The 18,485-nt window shown below is 44.4% G+C and overlaps 1 protein-coding gene and 1 pseudogene across 2 annotated transcripts in view; both read left to right on the top strand.

Moving 5' to 3' along the window:
- Positions 1 to 18,485, top strand: part of NUP188 (nucleoporin 188) — a 94,177-nt gene that overhangs the window by 67,645 nt on the left and 8,047 nt on the right. For both annotated transcript variants that reach the window (XM_014589955.2, XM_027774003.1), the window contains exons 21-30: positions 77 to 197; positions 304 to 370; positions 1,308 to 1,436; positions 1,762 to 1,901; positions 3,442 to 3,548; positions 5,078 to 5,284; positions 5,383 to 5,552; positions 9,984 to 10,053; positions 10,420 to 10,487; positions 10,917 to 11,112. In XM_014589955.2, the coding sequence (XP_014445441.2) occupies positions 77 to 197; positions 304 to 370; positions 1,308 to 1,436; positions 1,762 to 1,901; positions 3,442 to 3,548; positions 5,078 to 5,284; positions 5,383 to 5,552; positions 9,984 to 10,053; positions 10,420 to 10,487; positions 10,917 to 11,112 (1,275 nt within the window). The remainder of the gene's footprint in view (positions 1 to 76; positions 198 to 303; positions 371 to 1,307; positions 1,437 to 1,761; positions 1,902 to 3,441; positions 3,549 to 5,077; positions 5,285 to 5,382; positions 5,553 to 9,983; positions 10,054 to 10,419; positions 10,488 to 10,916; positions 11,113 to 18,485) is intronic.
- LOC114008806 (NADH dehydrogenase [ubiquinone] 1 beta subcomplex subunit 1 pseudogene) lies at positions 2,627 to 3,423 on the top strand (annotated as a pseudogene).

The following is an 18,485-nucleotide window of genomic DNA, read 5'->3' as shown; positions in this document are numbered from 1 at the left end:
CCCTGGGATATAAATTTCTAGTAACTAAAGGACTTTTCCTCGAATGGCAGAAGTCTTGCAGCATGGTTTCTTGTAGGGGCAGCTCGGTAATACCCAGAGCCAAGGACTTGTGCCCTGTGTGATGTTTGTGCTGAAGGAGATGCTTCCCAGCTACCACAAGTGGCGCTATAACTCTAACGGTGTGCGGGAACAGATCGGTGAGGACATCATGGCAGGGAGGACCTGGGGGGTTCGGGTCTCCCAGGAGACTGGGATGAGGGCTGTCACAGCACTCCATCATTACCGTGTCTTCCTGGAGTTCAGGTTGCCTGATTCTGGAATTGATTCATGCGATACTGAACCTGTGCCACGAGACACAACTTCACGGCAGGTAATAAGGGAGGGACTTCTCAAGCATGGTGCTCACCAGGGGAGACACAGGCTTTGCTGTTTAAAAGCTATCTCCTTGGGACCAGCTGTTAGCGTAATGGCTATGTTGCTGGATTCCCATGTAGTCAACCATGGTTCGAGTTCCAGACCTGGTGGTTTAAACTCATGCCAGGCGTGTGTACATGCGTGCCCAGGATCCCAAGAGGAGAAGGGATTGTGACATGGCCATCCCCTGGGGGGGGGTAATTTCTCGCTTTCTGTCTTTCTGGTGAGCGCACGCACCCTATTGCAAAAATCTCTCTCAAAAAAAAAAGCTGTCTCCTTGCTGCCAGAGAACTCTCCTTGGTTAAGCCCAGAGCTCAGGAAGCTTGAGCTTGTGATTTTCTTCCACTGAGCTGTTTATCATTTCTCCCCATGGAGAGAGAAGAGCAAATCAAGGGGAAGTAAGTTTGTTGTGTATACACTTACATGTATTAGTCATTTTTAATGACCTTTATAAAAGTTATGCACATTTATTGGAATATAGTACAAAATGCCCTTTATAGATCTGCTCAGAGATGACTGTTGTTAACATGTTTGTACGTGTTATTTTAGTTTTTTTCTCTTGTCTTAATTGCTCTGTAATTTCCTTTCTGTGCCACTAGATATGCAGATCTGTCTTGTTTTAGTGGTTCTATGCTTGCAGTTGTGTGGATTAATTACTCATTTCAGTTAATATGTCCATTAAGTGATGGGTATTTAGATTGCTTCTCAAGATGGTCTTCAGGATCACGTTTGTTTGGGGAGTATGACTGTAGAGTCGTTGTCTCACAGAGCTGATCTGGGTCACTAGTGTCCACTAGGTTAGGTTTGTCACTCTAGCCAGCTAGACAGTGCCCTTTGCCTCCAGTGAGGAACCTGGCAGCTCCCTAGTAACTCAGCACACCTCTGTCTTCCAGTCACACTCCCAGCCTGCAGTCTCTCTGCATCTGCAGTCTGGCCTACACAGAAGCAGGGCAGACCGTGGTCAATATCATGGGCATTGGTGTGGACACTATCGACATGGTGATGGCTGCTCAGCCCCGAAGGTACGGCTCCCTCTCCCATTGGCCTCTATTGTATACTTGCGTGTTCTACTAACTCCAATGTAAGTTAACTTACAGTAGCTTTTTAAAGGCAACATTGTTCTTAGGACATAGCCTTAATATAATCTAGTATAGACTAGGTTGCTGTGTAGATGGGCACATAGCAAAGGGAGTTGATTACTCCTCCTCTCTCCTAGTTTGGACTGGGGCCTCTAACAGAAGCTGTTGAACTCTGGGATTATTGTTGGAATCTTGTTTATGAGAGCACATAAGTTACGAGTGAAGTCATGTTGTCTGAATCAACTTTGGTTTCCATTTGGCACCCTAGCGATAGGGCAGAAGGCCAGGGGCAGGGCCAGCTGCTGATCAAGACAGTGAAACTGGCATTCTCTGTCACCAACAATGTTATTCGACTGAAACCTCCTTCTAACGTGGTGTCCCCCCTGGAACAAGCTCTTACACAACATGGTATGTATTTCTCTTCCAATCAGTAACATTTCTGCCCAAAAGTACATATTTTTACTCAGTGTTTTTGGATGTCAGCAATTTAGAATGATTACCATGACCTATCTTGGACTTTGAACCAAGAAGACTGGATCATACTTTTTTTCTAGTTCCAATAGATGACAGAAGATAGTTAACACTAGGGCTGGCCCTGTAGTGGAGTGGTTAAGGAAGCTGGATACCACATGGCTGACTATGTGGTTCAAATCCTAGCCCTGGTGACTTGAAAAACATGCCAGGCATATGTGCCCCAAATCCTGATGAGAACAAGAAATGGAGGAAAAGGGATTGTAGCATGATTCAGTTTGCCACCCTAGCCAGCTGGAGAGTGCCCTTTCCATCCAGTGATGAGCCTGGCTGCTCCGGGGCTGCTTTCTTTTCCTTTCTTTCTAGCAAATGTACGTGCCCTCTTGACAATGAAAAAAAAACCATAAATTCAAAGTCAGACTGCATTGGTTCAAATTTTGGTTCTAACCAGCTGTGTGACTTTGGGTACATAATTAAACAATTCTGCTTCAGATTTCTCGTCTGTAAAAATCAGTTAATAGTAGTATCTAACTTAGAAGATTCCAGTGAAGATTAGACAACTTTCTATTTACTTATTTTAATTTGACCAGAGAAGGACAGAGTGAGAGAGAGAGAGTAAGAAAGCAAGCCGCCAGATCTGGGACTCGAACCATGGTTGGCCATGGTGGAAGTCCAGCACCCTCAACTACCATACCACCTGTCGGGCCCTGAAGATTAGATAACTTAATACATGTAAAACATAGAGAAGGTTGTTGGCACCCAAGCCACAGCAGTCATGGCAAACTTACTTCAGATTGTGTGTGACCACTGGGTTCACATACTTATCCCTGTGGGATTGTCTGTGGATGTTATCTAGACAGAATGATGAAAAGCCAAGTGTCTTCTGGAACAAGAGAATTATTACTTAAAAGGGAATTGAGACCCAGTGCAGAAGTGACCTGGAAATAAAACCTATGACTGAATTACAGAATGTTCACATTTTTAGAAGTAATGAAAAAGACATGCTTATTAGTTAATTTGAACAAAATTTATAGAGAGAAGCTCCTAGGACTGTGAAATAATAGCTGTTACTACTCTGTGACTTTAAACTAGTTATTTAGTCTCCTGGGACCCAGTTTCCTCATTTCAAGTGGGTGTTTAGATAATGTTAAAGACTCTTTTTAGCTATATGATATTTTAGTTTTTAATTTTTTTCTTTTTTTGCATTTCAGTGCAATGCCTTTTTGTAGTTGAAAGTACCTATTTTCTTCAAAGTATATTTTTGTTGTTAATGAATTTTAAATGAATGAAACTGTGTACCTCCTAATTCTGGCTATCTCTTTGCTCCTGAAAATAGAGAATGATATGGCTACCTGGGTTTTCTGGCCTGCAAGTACTTTAGGGTAAAATCCCTCACACATATGAGCCTGTTTGAACAGCTGCCTTTCCAGGCGCTTGAGCGAAGCATATTTGGTATCTGCTTTCTGCACTTCTTCAGGTGCCCATGGGAACAACCTCATTGCTGTTTTAGCCAAGTACATCTACCACAAACATGACCCTGCTTTGCCACGTCTTGCCATTCAGCTGCTGAAACGTCTGGCCACGGTAGGATTCTACTGAACCAACTAGAGCCCCGGGAAACTGACTTTCTGCTTGAGACCCTTCTTGCCCTCTCCTGAAAGAAGCAGTTAGCTAACTTGGACTTCTATCACTTTTAAAGTGACATAGCCCCCAACACACACACATATGGACACACACATCAGTATATGTTTGTAGGAGGGTTTTTTCCCCCATGATTACAAAAGACATACATGTTTATTGAAAAATAGTTATTTAATTGTACAGACAAATGTAACAGAAAATTAATGTACCTTATGATCTCCTTGTTCCAGATTTTTTTCATCTATGTTTATGTATTAATAAAGATGCTAGATGTGCACTTCAGTTTTTATTTTATTTTATTTTTTAAATTTTATTCATTGTTATTTTATTTTTTGAAGTTGACCAGAGAGAAACAGGGAGAGAAGGAAAGTGAGAAAGCAAGCTGTCTGGTCTTGGACTCAAACTGCAGTTAGCCATGTCGGAATCCAGCTGCCATAATCACCACGCCACCTGCCGGCCTCTGTACTTCAGTTATTTATAAAAATAGAATTTATTTTTGTATATTCTGTGACTAGCTTTCTTACCGCTGTCTTGCAGTCTTACACATGGGGCTATTTGGAGCTTCTTCATTCTCTGATGCTTGAGTTGGACATTGTGGAGTGGATGCATCCTCATTCATTGGGCTGTTTTCCTGTCTTACTGTTACAGACCGTGCTGCTATGAATGTTGTTATCCACAGAACCCTGAACATTTCTGTTTACAATTCCTAAAATTAGATAGCTACAGATAAACATTTTAATTTTTTTAAAGAATTATTTTATTTAACTTTATTTATTTTAAATTTTGACCAGAGAGGGACAGAGTGAGAGAGAGAGAGAGACAGAGAAGGAAAGTACGAAAGCAAGTCACCAGGTCCAAGACTCGAACTGCGGTCGGCCATGTGGTAGTCCATTGCCCTTAACTATCATGCTACCTTCTGGCCCCAGCATTTTAATTTTTATTAGCTATTTCCAAATTGCCCTCCCAAAAAGATTATAACAGAGGTTGGCAGGTGGTGTGGTGGTTGAAGGCTCTGGACTCCCATTTAGTTGACAACGGTTTGAGTCCCAGACCTGGCAATTAGCTTTCTTATTTTCCCTCTCTGTCTCTCTCTCTCTGTTCCTCTCTAGTCAAATTAAAATAAATAAAATTAAATAAAATAATGCTTTAAAAGAAAAGATTGTAGCGGTTCATACTGCTAATACAGTCTTATATTCTTGCTACAATGGTTTCCTCAGATTTTTAATCTGTGCCAGTCTAAAAGGCAAACAAAAGATTCTCTCATTTTTCACTTTGTGTTTATTTAATCATGAGAGAAACTGAGCATCTTCATATGTTTATTAGTATTTCTCCTGTGACTTTTTCAGCATCTCATTCTGTTATTTGAGGTGATGTTTCTTTGGGTCTGGAGCTGGGCTAGTGCCCTTCTGTAGGAGCCATTGGGGTTCTTCTGGAAGCAGAGCTCTAAGCCTGTGTGTCCGGGTCTCCACCAGGTGGCCCCAATGTCCGTGTATGCTTGCCTGGGCAACGATGCAGCTGCCATCCGTGATGCCTTCCTGATCCGGCTGCAGAGCAAGATTGAGGACATGCGCATCAAAGTCATGATTCTGGAATTCCTCACAGTTGCAGTGGAGACCCAGCCAGGCCTCATCGAGTTGTTTCTGAATCTGGAGGTGAAGGACAGCAGTGACGGCTCCAAGGTGAGCCTACACTTGGGATGAAGCTGGGAGATGGCTCCCTGGGAGGTGGGTGCCCAGCTCTGCAGGGAACTTGAGCTCTCACCTGTCCCCTCTCACAGGAATTTAGCCTCGGGGTTTGGAGCTGTCTCCATGCAGTGCTGGAGCTGATTGATTCCCAGCAGCAAGATCGATACTGGTGCCCACCCCTGCTGCATCGTGCAGCCATTGCCTTTCTGCATGCCCTGTGGCAGGACCGTCGGGACAGTGCCATGCTGGTCCTCAGAACCAAGTGAGTCTGACGCCAAATCTCTCTCCCTTTGTCTGTCAGGTGGGAGTAGAGCAGTTCATCTCTCAAGCTGGTTGTGACAGCCCATGGAGAACATGCATAAAAAGACTGTACTGCCTTACTCAGTACTTGTGTGTGTGTGTCACCTATCCTCTTTGTGACATGGTGTTGCTTTAAGGTTCAGCTTCTTTTGTGCACCCGCTTCTGTAACCCCTGCTTAAGCCATACTCTTGAAACATAGTAGCTTCAGATGAGAGTGTCTTGCTTGAGCCATGAGACTGAATGAAATACCCCAAACAACAGAATGTGATGCTCAAAACGTCACAGGGGAGGGGCCAGCAGGTGATGTGGTAGTTAAAGGTGCTGGATTCCCACATGGCCACCCATGGATTGATTCTCACACCTACAGCTTGCTTTCTCACTTTCCCTTTCCCTCTGTCTCTGTCTGGTAAAATTAAAAATAATAATAACAAATGGAATTAAATAAATAATTCTTTAAAAACAACAACTTCACAGGGGAGATACTAATCCACATAGAGAGGGAAGGAATGCTAAAAAGGCGGCGTTTGGATGTGTGCTGTCTTCTCTCTCGCCCTAGCCTCTTGTCTGTGGGGCTTTAGGAAATGTGAGGTGAATCTTAATTTCTAACTGACCAACCGGATGACATACGACTATGTTTCCTAAGAGGAAATACCATTTAGTCTCTAGAACCGCTTACCTTTGTTGGGAACAGTTGACCTAAGAGACATGCTAGGATTGGTTGGGACCAGTAAACATGGAGAAGCAACTAGTGACCAAAGGGACCTGGAGAGAGAAGAAAAGTACTGTGGGAGAGGAAAAACATGTGATTTTCAACTTTTTTTTTTTCTTTAGACCCAAGTTAAAAGGGAATTGAGACCCAGTGCAGAAGTGACCTGGAAATAAAACCTATGACTGAATTACAGAATGTTCACATTTTTAGAAGTAATGAAAAAGACATGCTTATTAGTTAATTTGAACAAAATTTATAGAGAGAAGCTCCTAGGACTGTGAAATAATAGCTGTTACTACTCTGTGACTTTAAACTAGTTATTTAGTCTCCTGGGACCCAGTTTCCTCATTTCAAGTGGGTGTTTAGATAATGTTAAAGACTCTTTTTAGCTATATGATATTTTAGTTTTTAATTTTTTTCTTTTTTTGCATTTCAGTGCAATGCCTTTTTGTAGTTGAAAGTACCTATTTTCTTCAAAGTATATTTTTGTTGTTAATGAATTTTAAATGAATGAAACTGTGTACCTCCTAATTCTGGCTATCTCTTTGCTCCTGAAAATAGAGAATGATATGGCTACCTGGGTTTTCTGGCCTGCAAGTACTTTAGGGTAAAATCCCTCACACATATGAGCCTGTTTGAACAGCTGCCTTTCCAGGCGCTTGAGCGAAGCATATTTGGTATCTGCTTTCTGCACTTCTTCAGGTGCCCATGGGAACAACCTCATTGCTGTTTTAGCCAAGTACATCTACCACAAACATGACCCTGCTTTGCCACGTCTTGCCATTCAGCTGCTGAAACGTCTGGCCACGGTAGGATTCTACTGAACCAACTAGAGCCCCGGGAAACTGACTTTCTGCTTGAGACCCTTCTTGCCCTCTCCTGAAAGAAGCAGTTAGCTAACTTGGACTTCTATCACTTTTAAAGTGACATAGCCCCCAACACACACACATATGGACACACACATCAGTATATGTTTGTAGGAGGGTTTTTTCCCCCATGATTACAAAAGACATACATGTTTATTGAAAAATAGTTATTTAATTGTACAGACAAATGTAACAGAAAATTAATGTACCTTATGATCTCCTTGTTCCAGATTTTTTTCATCTATGTTTATGTATTAATAAAGATGCTAGATGTGCACTTCAGTTTTTATTTTATTTTATTTTTTAAATTTTATTCATTGTTATTTTATTTTTTGAAGTTGACCAGAGAGAAACAGGGAGAGAAGGAAAGTGAGAAAGCAAGCTGTCTGGTCTGGGACTCAAACTGCAGTTAGCCATGTCGGAATCCAGCTGCCATAATCACCACGCCACCTGCCGACCTCTGTACTTCAGTTATTTATAAAAATAGAATTTATTTTTGTATATTCTGTGACTAGCTTTCTTACCGCTGTCTTGCAGTCTTACACATGGGGCTATTTGGAGCTTCTTCATTCTCTGATGCTTGAGTTGGACATTGTGGAGTGGATGCATCCTCATTCATTGGGCTGTTTTCCTGTCTTACTGTTACAGACCGTGCTGCTATGAATGTTGTTATCCACAGAACCCTGAACATTTCTGTTTACAATTCCTAAAATTAGATAGCTACAGATAAACATTTTAATTTTTTTAAAGAATTATTTTATTTAACTTTATTTATTTTAAATTTTGACCAGAGAGGGACAGAGTGAGAGAGAGAGAGAGACAGAGAAGGAAAGTACGAAAGCAAGTCACCAGGTCCAAGACTCGAACTGCGGTCGGCCATGTGGTAGTCCATTGCCCTTAACTATCATGCTACCTTCTGGCCCCAGCATTTTAATTTTTATTAGCTATTTCCAAATTGCCCTCCCAAAAAGATTATAACAGAGGTTGGCAGGTGGTGTGGTGGTTGAAGGCTCTGGACTCCCATTTAGTTGACAACGGTTTGAGTCCCAGACCTGGCAATTAGCTTTCTTATTTTCCCTCTCTGTCTCTCTCTCTCTGTTCCTCTCTAGTCAAATTAAAATAAATAAAATTAAATAAAATAATGCTTTAAAAGAAAAGATTGTAGCGGTTCATACTGCTAATACAGTCTTATATTCTTGCTACAATGGTTTCCTCAGATTTTTAATCTGTGCCAGTCTAAAAGGCAAACAAAAGATTCTCTCATTTTTCACTTTGTGTTTATTTAATCATGAGAGAAACTGAGCATCTTCATATGTTTATTAGTATTTCTCCTGTGACTTTTTCAGCATCTCATTCTGTTATTTGAGGTGATGTTTCTTTGGGTCTGGAGCTGGGCTAGTGCCCTTCTGTAGGAGCCATTGGGGTTCTTCTGGAAGCAGAGCTCTAAGCCTGTGTGTCCGGGTCTCCACCAGGTGGCCCCAATGTCCGTGTATGCTTGCCTGGGCAACGATGCAGCTGCCATCCGTGATGCCTTCCTGATCCGGCTGCAGAGCAAGATTGAGGACATGCGCATCAAAGTCATGATTCTGGAATTCCTCACAGTTGCAGTGGAGACCCAGCCAGGCCTCATCGAGTTGTTTCTGAATCTGGAGGTGAAGGACAGCAGTGACGGCTCCAAGGTGAGCCTACACTTGGGATGAAGCTGGGAGATGGCTCCCTGGGAGGTGGGTGCCCAGCTCTGCAGGGAACTTGAGCTCTCACCTGTCCCCTCTCACAGGAATTTAGCCTCGGGGTTTGGAGCTGTCTCCATGCAGTGCTGGAGCTGATTGATTCCCAGCAGCAAGATCGATACTGGTGCCCACCCCTGCTGCATCGTGCAGCCATTGCCTTTCTGCATGCCCTGTGGCAGGACCGTCGGGACAGTGCCATGCTGGTCCTCAGAACCAAGTGAGTCTGACGCCAAATCTCTCTCCCTTTGTCTGTCAGGTGGGAGTAGAGCAGTTCATCTCTCAAGCTGGTTGTGACAGCCCATGGAGAACATGCATAAAAAGACTGTACTGCCTTACTCAGTACTTGTGTGTGTGTGTCACCTATCCTCTTTGTGACATGGTGTTGCTTTAAGGTTCAGCTTCTTTTGTGCACCCGCTTCTGTAACCCCTGCTTAAGCCATACTCTTGAAACATAGTAGCTTCAGATGAGAGTGTCTTGCTTGAGCCATGAGACTGAATGAAATACCCCAAACAACAGAATGTGATGCTCAAAACGTCACAGGGGAGGGGCCAGCAGGTGATGTGGTAGTTAAAGGTGCTGGATTCCCACATGGCCACCCATGGATTGATTCTCACACCTACAGCTTGCTTTCTCACTTTCCCTTTCCCTCTGTCTCTGTCTGGTAAAATTAAAAATAATAATAACAAATGGAATTAAATAAATAATTCTTTAAAAACAACAACTTCACAGGGGAGATACTAATCCACATAGAGAGGGAAGGAATGCTAAAAAGGCGGCGTTTGGATGTGTGCTGTCTTCTCTCTCGCCCTAGCCTCTTGTCTGTGGGGCTTTAGGAAATGTGAGGTGAATCTTAATTTCTAACTGACCAACCGGATGACATACGACTATGTTTCCTAAGAGGAAATACCATTTAGTCTCTAGAACCGCTTACCTTTGTTGGGAACAGTTGACCTAAGAGACATGCTAGGATTGGTTGGGACCAGTAAACATGGAGAAGCAACTAGTGACCAAAGGGACCTGGAGAGAGAAGAAAAGTACTGTGGGAGAGGAAAAACATGTGATTTTCAACTTTTTTTTTTTCTTTAGACCCAAGTTTTGGGAGAATTTAACTAGCCCACTATTTGGAACCCTCTCTCCTCCTTCAGAAACCTCCGAGGTAAGCTACAGTGGGTTGGGTGGGGGACGATGGCTGCCCATCCCTGGGAAAAGAGTCTGGTTTTGAGACGAAAGTGTAGAAAACAATATCTGCCTAGGTAACAGCAGATGTTGTCTTCACTAGAAACTTCTTTCTCAGAGAAGTGCCTGCTTGTCCTCTCTGGTCTCTCACTTTGAGAAAGTAGGTGGCCTGCCGTGCTCTGTGTGCTGGCTCTGTGGTCTGCCCCACTTGCTCGGACCTCCTGCTGCTGTGCTCACGAATCACACACCCACTCCCAGTCTGTAGAGGGTGTGCTTGCTTGTTCTCACAGTGTCCGGTCAGATGCTTCTTCACATGGTTGATGTCTGTTCTGTTCTCCTTCCGCAGCCCAGTATCCTGGAAACTTGTGCCCTGATCATGAAGATCATATGCTTGGAGTTATACTATGTAGTTAAGTGAGTCCTTTCCCATTTGTAGATTTTGATCAAGGCTGGGGGGAGAGAGAGATCGCAGGCCTACAACTGGGTCCTTGGCTATATAAGCCAAGGTAGAGGAGAGAGCTGGTTTGGAGCCATTTATGGAGGGCCAGTGAGTGGGAAGCTGGCCAGTCCATTGATGGCATTTATGATTGTCAGAAAGGGTTATTGTGAAGCAAACTCCTCGTGCCCAGGATTTTATGGAGGAGGAATCCTGGAAAGGCCTCAGCCTAGCCATTATGTTGAGCAAGAAGTATGAGCCCCCACACCTTGGAGGTGATCCTGGAGCGTCTCCCTTTAAGCCCATGTGAGGTGGTTTTCTCTGCCTCAACAAGGGTCTGTGCCCATCACATTCCTGTCTGCTTTTAAAATCTAATTGTGGGATTTGTTTTTTCCTCGATAATGTAGGGGTTCATTGGACCAGTCATTAAAAGACACCCTCAAGAGATTTTCCAGCGAGAAACGTTTTGCCTACTGGTCAGGATATGTCAAGTCCTTGGCAATTCACATGGCAGAAACAGAAGGCAGCAGCTGTACCTCCTTCTTAGAGTATCAGATGTTGGTCTCTGCCTGGAGGATGCTCCTCATCATTGCCACCAGTCACGTAAGAACCTCCTTGGGCAACTATTTACTTTGGTATCTTAGCAGTGATGTGTTTAGATGCCTGGCAGGCATAGCCCCCAGCATGAAGAATGAAGAGGTCCTTGTTCCAAGCATCTCTGTCCCTAAGAGTGAAAATGTGACAGACTATGTGCCAAGAGATCGGGGCTAATATGGGGTGTTTGAAGGTGTTGGATCCAACAGTAGAAACTGGGGAAGAATACAGAAAAGTGCGGCCACGTATCGTTTAATGACCTGCTTGTTTAGCACTGACTCAGATTTACCCCCAGTTCTCAAGTGCAGGGCATCCCCCTTCTCTTCTCAGTCTGTATGAGTCTCAGGAGGTCCCCCTTCTTAGTCTTTGTCTCATTCCCACAGTTGGTTAGCATTCACTACACGAAACATTCACATTCACTCAGGACCACACGTTTCATTTATAAATAAGCCCTTTATTATGGTATTCAGAATACATCAAAACAGTTTTGCTGAATTTATATTATTGTGTAGTGATGTGTCTTGTTGCTTTCTGGCGCTTATCTAATGTATGCTTTTTTGTGTGGATAGAATTACGTTATTATAGTGTGGTGGTGTGTGATGTCAAAAAATACGTACCCTGTGCCACCACAACACACCGCAAGACATCACCTTTAAGCTCCTTGTTTATCAGCCAATTTAATTAACCTAGTCATAGGAATAGACCTCAGTTGCTAAGTGAGGTGTGCTTGTAATTTAAAAATCTCTCTGATGTTTGTAACCACCTCATAACTACCTCTGGGCCTTGGATAAGTCTGAGGTGACCTCTTTCCTCTATGCCTTGATCATGAAGATCATGTGCTTGGAGTTACACTGTGTAGCTAAGTGAGTCCTTCCCCTTCCCAGATTTCGATCAGGGCTTGTGGAGAGAGGGGTAGCAGTGGTCTCTGCCTCCTTGTGCTGCGTGCCCTGTACACACTTGGTAAACACTGGTTGACTTGTCAGCAGGCAGCTTGCTCCAACAGCTGCAGCCACAGCCTCTCTAGAGAGCAGTTTGTTTTCCTTGATTCTAGAAACTGAAATTTCTAGTCTTAGAAGAAGAATAGATGGGAACCAACAGTTAGCGTAATGGCTATGTCGCTGGACTCCCACATAGTCGACCCCGGTTCGTGTCCCGGACCCGGTGGCTTAAAACTCACACTGGGCGCGTGTGTGTGCGTGCCCAAGATCCCGAGAGGAGAATGGAGGAGAAGGGATTGTGGTGTGACCATCCCCCCTGGGGGGTGATTTCTAGCTTTCTGTCTCTATGTCTCTCTCTGTCTGGCGAGCACACGCGCCCTATAGCGAAAACCTCTCCAAAAAAAAAAAAAAGTGCATGTGCCCTATAGGAAGAAGGAAAAAAAAAGTTCATTCCTTGGGGATGACAGGTGGTATGGTGGTTAAGGCTCTGGACTCTAACCTGTTCAAGTCCTGGACCCAGTGACTTGCTTTTTCACTTTCCTCTCTCTCTCTTTCACTCTGTTAGTCTCTGGTCAAATTTAAAAAAGAAAAAGAAAATAGAGGCTGTTGTCTCTGCATGTGTGTCTACTATGAGTTATTTTAGAGAGAGTTTAACATTTGGGAAGAGTTTGCATTGTTCTGGGCATTTTGTGAGATTTGACACTGTCATACTACGTTGTGAGGACTTGGTGCTGAACTGTCGAAACTTCATTAACCACATTAGTTTAATGGATGACTCTTTATCCCAGACATCTCTTACATTATCTGTAAGACTGAATTTAGCCTCGGGGTTTGGAGCTGTCTCCATGCAGTGCTGGAGCTGATTGATTCCCAGCAGCAAGATCGATACTGGTGCCCACCCCTGCTGCATCGTGCAGCCATTGCCTTTCTGCATGCCCTGTGGCAGGACCGTCGGGACAGTGCCATGCTGGTCCTCAGAACCAAGTGAGTCTGACGCCAAATCTCTCTCCCTTTGTCTGTCAGGTGGGAGTAGAGCAGTTCATCTCTCAAGCTGGTTGTGACAGCCCATGGAGAACATGCATAAAAAGACTGTACTGCCTTACTCAGTACTTGTGTGTGTGTGTCACCTATCCTCTTTGTGACATGGTGTTGCTTTAAGGTTCAGCTTCTTTTGTGCACCCGCTTCTGTAACCCCTGCTTAAGCCATACTCTTGAAACATAGTAGCTTCAGATGAGAGTGTCTTGCTTGAGCCATGAGACTGAATGAAATACCCCAAACAACAGAATGTGATGCTCAAAACGTCACAGGGGAGGGGCCAGCAGGTGATGTGGTAGTTAAAGGTGCTGGATTCCCACATGGCCACCCATGGATTGATTCTCACACCTACAGCTTGCTTTCTCACTTTCCCTTTCCCTCTGTCTCTGTCTGGTAAAATTAAAAATAATAATAACAAATGGAATTAAATAAATAATTCTTTAAAAACAACAACTTCACAGGGGAGATACTAATCCACATAGAGAGGGAAGGAATGCTAAAAAGGCGGCGTTTGGATGTGTGCTGTCTTCTCTCTCGCCCTAGCCTCTTGTCTGTGGGGCTTTAGGAAATGTGAGGTGAATCTTAATTTCTAACTGACCAACCGGATGACATACGACTATGTTTCCTAAGAGGAAATACCATTTAGTCTCTAGAACCGCTTACCTTTGTTGGGAACAGTTGACCTAAGAGACATGCTAGGATTGGTTGGGACCAGTAAACATGGAGAAGCAACTAGTGACCAAAGGGACCTGGAGAGAGAAGAAAAGTACTGTGGGAGAGGAAAAACATGTGATTTTCAACTTTTTTTTTTTCTTTAGACCCAAGTTTTGGGAGAATTTAACTAGCCCACTATTTGGAACCCTCTCTCCTCCTTCAGAAACCTCCGAGGTAAGCTACAGTGGGTTGGGTGGGGGACGATGGCTGCCCATCCCTGGGAAAAGAGTCTGGTTTTGAGACGAAAGTGTAGAAAACAATATCTGCCTAGGTAACAGCAGATGTTGTCTTCACTAGAAACTTCTTTCTCAGAGAAGTGCCTGCTTGTCCTCTCTGGTCTCTCACTTTGAGAAAGTAGGTGGCCTGCCGTGCTCTGTGTGCTGGCTCTGTGGTCTGCCCCACTTGCTCGGACCTCCTGCTGCTGTGCTCACGAATCACACACCCACTCCCAGTCTGTAGAGGGTGTGCTTGCTTGTTCTCACAGTGTCCGGTCAGATGCTTCTTCACATGGTTGATGTCTGTTCTGTTCTCCTTCCGCAGCCCAGTATCCTGGAAACTTGTGCCCTGATCATGAAGATCATATGCTTGGAGTTATACTATGTAGTTAAGTGAGTCCTTTCCCATTTGTAGATTTTGATCAAGGCTGGGGGGAGAGAGAGATCGCAGGCCTACAACTGGGTCCTTGGCTATATAAGCCAAGGTAGAGGAGAGAGCTGGTTTGGAGCCATTTATGGAGGGCCAGTGAGTGGGAAGCTGGCCAGTCCATTGATGGCATTTATGATTGTCAGAAAGGGTTATTGTGAAGCAAACTCCTCGTGCCCAGGATTTTATGGAGGAGGAATCCTGGAAAGGCCTCAGCCTAGCCATTATGTTGAGCAAGAAGTATGAGCCCCCACACCTTGGAGGTGATCCTGGAGCGTCTCCCTTTAAGCCCATGTGAGGTGGTTTTCTCTGCCTCAACAAGGGTCTGTGCCCATCACATTCCTGTCTGCTTTTAAAATCTAATTGTGGGATTTGTTTTTTCCTCGATAATGTAGGGGTTCATTGGACCAGTCATTAAAAGACACCCTCAAGAGATTTTCCAGCGAGAAACGTTTTGCCTACTGGTCAGGATATGTCAAGTCCTTGGCAATTCACATGGCAGAAACAGAAGGCAGCAGCTGTACCTCCTTCTTAGAGTATCAGATGTTGGTCTCTGCCTGGAGGATGCTCCTCATCATTGCCACCAGTCACGTAAGAACCTCCTTGGGCAACTATTTACTTTGGTATCTTAGCAGTGATGTGTTTAGATGCCTGGCAGGCATAGCCCCCAGCATGAAGAATGAAGAGGTCCTTGTTCCAAGCATCTCTGTCCCTAAGAGTGAAAATGTGACAGACTATGTGCCAAGAGATCGGGGCTAATATGGGGTGTTTGAAGGTGTTGGATCCAACAGTAGAAACTGGGGAAGAATACAGAAAAGTGCGGCCACGTATCGTTTAATGACCTGCTTGTTTAGCACTGACTCAGATTTACCCCCAGTTCTCAAGTGCAGGGCATCCCCCTTCTCTTCTCAGTCTGTATGAGTCTCAGGAGGTCCCCCTTCTTAGTCTTTGTCTCATTCCCACAGTTGGTTAGCATTCACTACACGAAACATTCACATTCACTCAGGACCACACGTTTCATTTATAAATAAGCCCTTTATTATGGTATTCAGAATACATCAAAACAGTTTTGCTGAATTTATATTATTGTGTAGTGATGTGTCTTGTTGCTTTCTGGCGCTTATCTAATGTATGCTTTTTTGTGTGGATAGAATTACGTTATTATAGTGTGGTGGTGTGTGATGTCAAAAAATACGTACCCTGTGCCACCACAACACACCGCAAGACATCACCTTTAAGCTCCTTGTTTATCAGCCAATTTAATTAACCTAGTCATAGGAATAGACCTCAGTTGCTAAGTGAGGTGTGCTTGTAATTTAAAAATCTCTCTGATGTTTGTAACCACCTCATAACTACCTCTGGGCCTTGGATAAGTCTGAGGTGACCTCTTTCCTCTATGCCTTGATCATGAAGATCATGTGCTTGGAGTTACACTGTGTAGCTAAGTGAGTCCTTCCCCTTCCCAGATTTCGATCAGGGCTTGTGGAGAGAGGGGTAGCAGTGGTCTCTGCCTCCTTGTGCTGCGTGCCCTGTACACACTTGGTAAACACTGGTTGACTTGTCAGCAGGCAGCTTGCTCCAACAGCTGCAGCCACAGCCTCTCTAGAGAGCAGTTTGTTTTCCTTGATTCTAGAAACTGAAATTTCTAGTCTTAGAAGAAGAATAGATGGGAACCAACAGTTAGCGTAATGGCTATGTCGCTGGACTCCCACATAGTCGACCCCGGTTCGTGTCCCGGACCCGGTGGCTTAAAACTCACACTGGGCGCGTGTGTGTGCGTGCCCAAGATCCCGAGAGGAGAATGGAGGAGAAGGGATTGTGGTGTGACCATCCCCCCTGGGGGGTGATTTCTAGCTTTCTGTCTCTATGTCTCTCTCTGTCTGGCGAGCACACGCGCCCTATAGCGAAAACCTCTCCAAAAAAAAAAAAAAGTGCATGTGCCCTATAGGAAGAAGGAAAAAAAAAGTTCATTCCTTGGGGATGACAGGTGGTATGGTGGTTAAGGCTCTGGACTCTAACCTGTTCAAGTCCTGGACCCAGTGACTTGCTTTTTCACTTTCCTCTCTCTCTCTTTCACTCTGTTAGTCTCTGGTCAAATTTAAAAAAGAAAAAGAAAATAGAGGCTGTTGTCTCTGCATGTGTGTCTACTATGAGTTATTTTAGAGAGAGTTTAACATTTGGGAAGAGTTTGCATTGTTCTGGGCATTTTGTGAGATTTGACACTGTCATACTACGTTGTGAGGACTTGGTGCTGAACTGTCGAAACTTCATTAACCACATTAGTTTAATGGATGACTCTTTATCCCAGACATCTCTTACATTATCTGTAAGACTTGTTCCTAGTGCCAGGTTGTCCACATGCTTGGCTCTTTGAGCCCAGAGAGAATCGGTACGTGAATGCCCTTGTTGTAACAGCAGTTCTAAACCCAAGACTCTGGACACATTGGAAAGTTCAGCTGTCTTTCAGAGTAATTGATTCCCAGGATGTAACTAACCTCTGTGTCACCTGCCTTTTTGTTTTTTTGGTGGTGTGTGTGCATGTGCACATGGCGTTTTAAATAGGGTCTCCCTGTGTCACAATGCCTGTGTCAGGATCATTTTGCCTCACCCTCCTGCGTCCCACGTCTCATCAAACCCAGCACTCTCAGACAGGGTTGGGCTGTATTGCCCAGGCTGGTTGTGAGCTTGTGATCCTCCTGTCTCAGCCTCTGGGTATCTAGAACTACAGGTATTGCCTAGCTTTTGCCTTTTAGGCCTTACTCAGGCAGTAGTTCTTGAGTTGCAGCTCTGAAAATCTTGTCATCTTCTTTCTACCCAGAAGACCTGTCTGGGTAAGTCTAGGGTCTTAGTCATTTATTCATATAATAACTATCCGTGGAATTCTTAGACCAGGTTACAATAGTGAATCAGACAGATAGGGTCTTTGCTCTTGCATAGAGTGACTTGTGAGGGATTATAAAGGAATTCACAAATGAAAACACGGTTTCACACACCAGGCATATGCATGGGTACCTAGGATGCTAAGGTGCTGGAAGGCTGGGGAAAAGGGGTTGTGACTCCATTGAGGTATCTATCTCTCTCTCTCGTGTTTGCATACACTTAGTGTGTGTATGTATGTGTGTGCGCACACACATATGTATGCCTTCACATAGTGATTTTTTTTTTTTTTTTGAAGAGGTTTTTTTGTTTTAGGGCACGTGTGCTCGCCAGAAAGACAGAGACAAAAAGCAAGAAATCACCCCAGGGGGCGGATGGCCACACCACAATCCCTTCTCCTCTATTCTCCTCTTGGGATCTTGGGCACGCACACACACACGCCCAGCGTGAGTTTAAGCTACCGGTTCTAGGACTCCAGGATCCTTTTGCGGTTGGCTACATGGAAGTCCAGTGACATAGCCATTATGCCAGCTGCTGGTCCCATTCACATAGTGATGGTTAGCAGTGAAGGAAGTAATCCAGATGTTGTGGCAGTGAACAAAGGAGATTGGGGTAGTCAGGAAGGTGCTGTCTGGGGAGGTGATGTCCTACCCAAGACCGGCATGTGTGAAGAATCCCTCCAGGTGTAGGGGGCCGGCAGGTGGTGTGATGGTTAAAGGCGCTGGATTCCCACATGGCTGATCATGGTTCGACCTGGTGGCGTTGGTTTGCTTTCTCTCTCTCTCTCTCTCTCTCTCTCTCTCTCTCTCTCTTGCTCTGTCCCTCTCTGATCAAATCTTAAAATAAATAAAGTTAAATAAAATAATTAAAAAAAAAAAAAGAATCTCTGGTAAAGATGTCTGGCCAGATGGGCTTGCCAGTGCAAAGGTCCAGACATGGATGAGAGTGTCATACATTCAGGGAGAGGAGGAAGTTGGCCAGTGGGACTGGAGTAACTGAGCACAATGGGTTGTGACACCAGGTAGCTGGGCTGGGTCCCCAGGGGCAGGTCGGGCCACGTGGAAGGGTCAGGTCTGCATTTCTGAGCACAGGGAGCCTCTGGTGGGCTGGCTATAAACAGAGGAGAGATGGAATCACAAAGAGGAGGTGAACGGACTTTGTTCTGGCCCTATGTC

This window comes from Tupaia chinensis, unplaced genomic scaffold, assembly GCF_000334495.1.
Source record: "Tupaia chinensis unplaced genomic scaffold, TupChi_1.0 Scaffold000394_1, whole genome shotgun sequence".
Lineage (NCBI taxonomy): Eukaryota > Metazoa > Chordata > Mammalia > Scandentia > Tupaiidae > Tupaia > Tupaia belangeri.
This window is presented reverse-complemented; position numbering and strand designations above follow the sequence as displayed.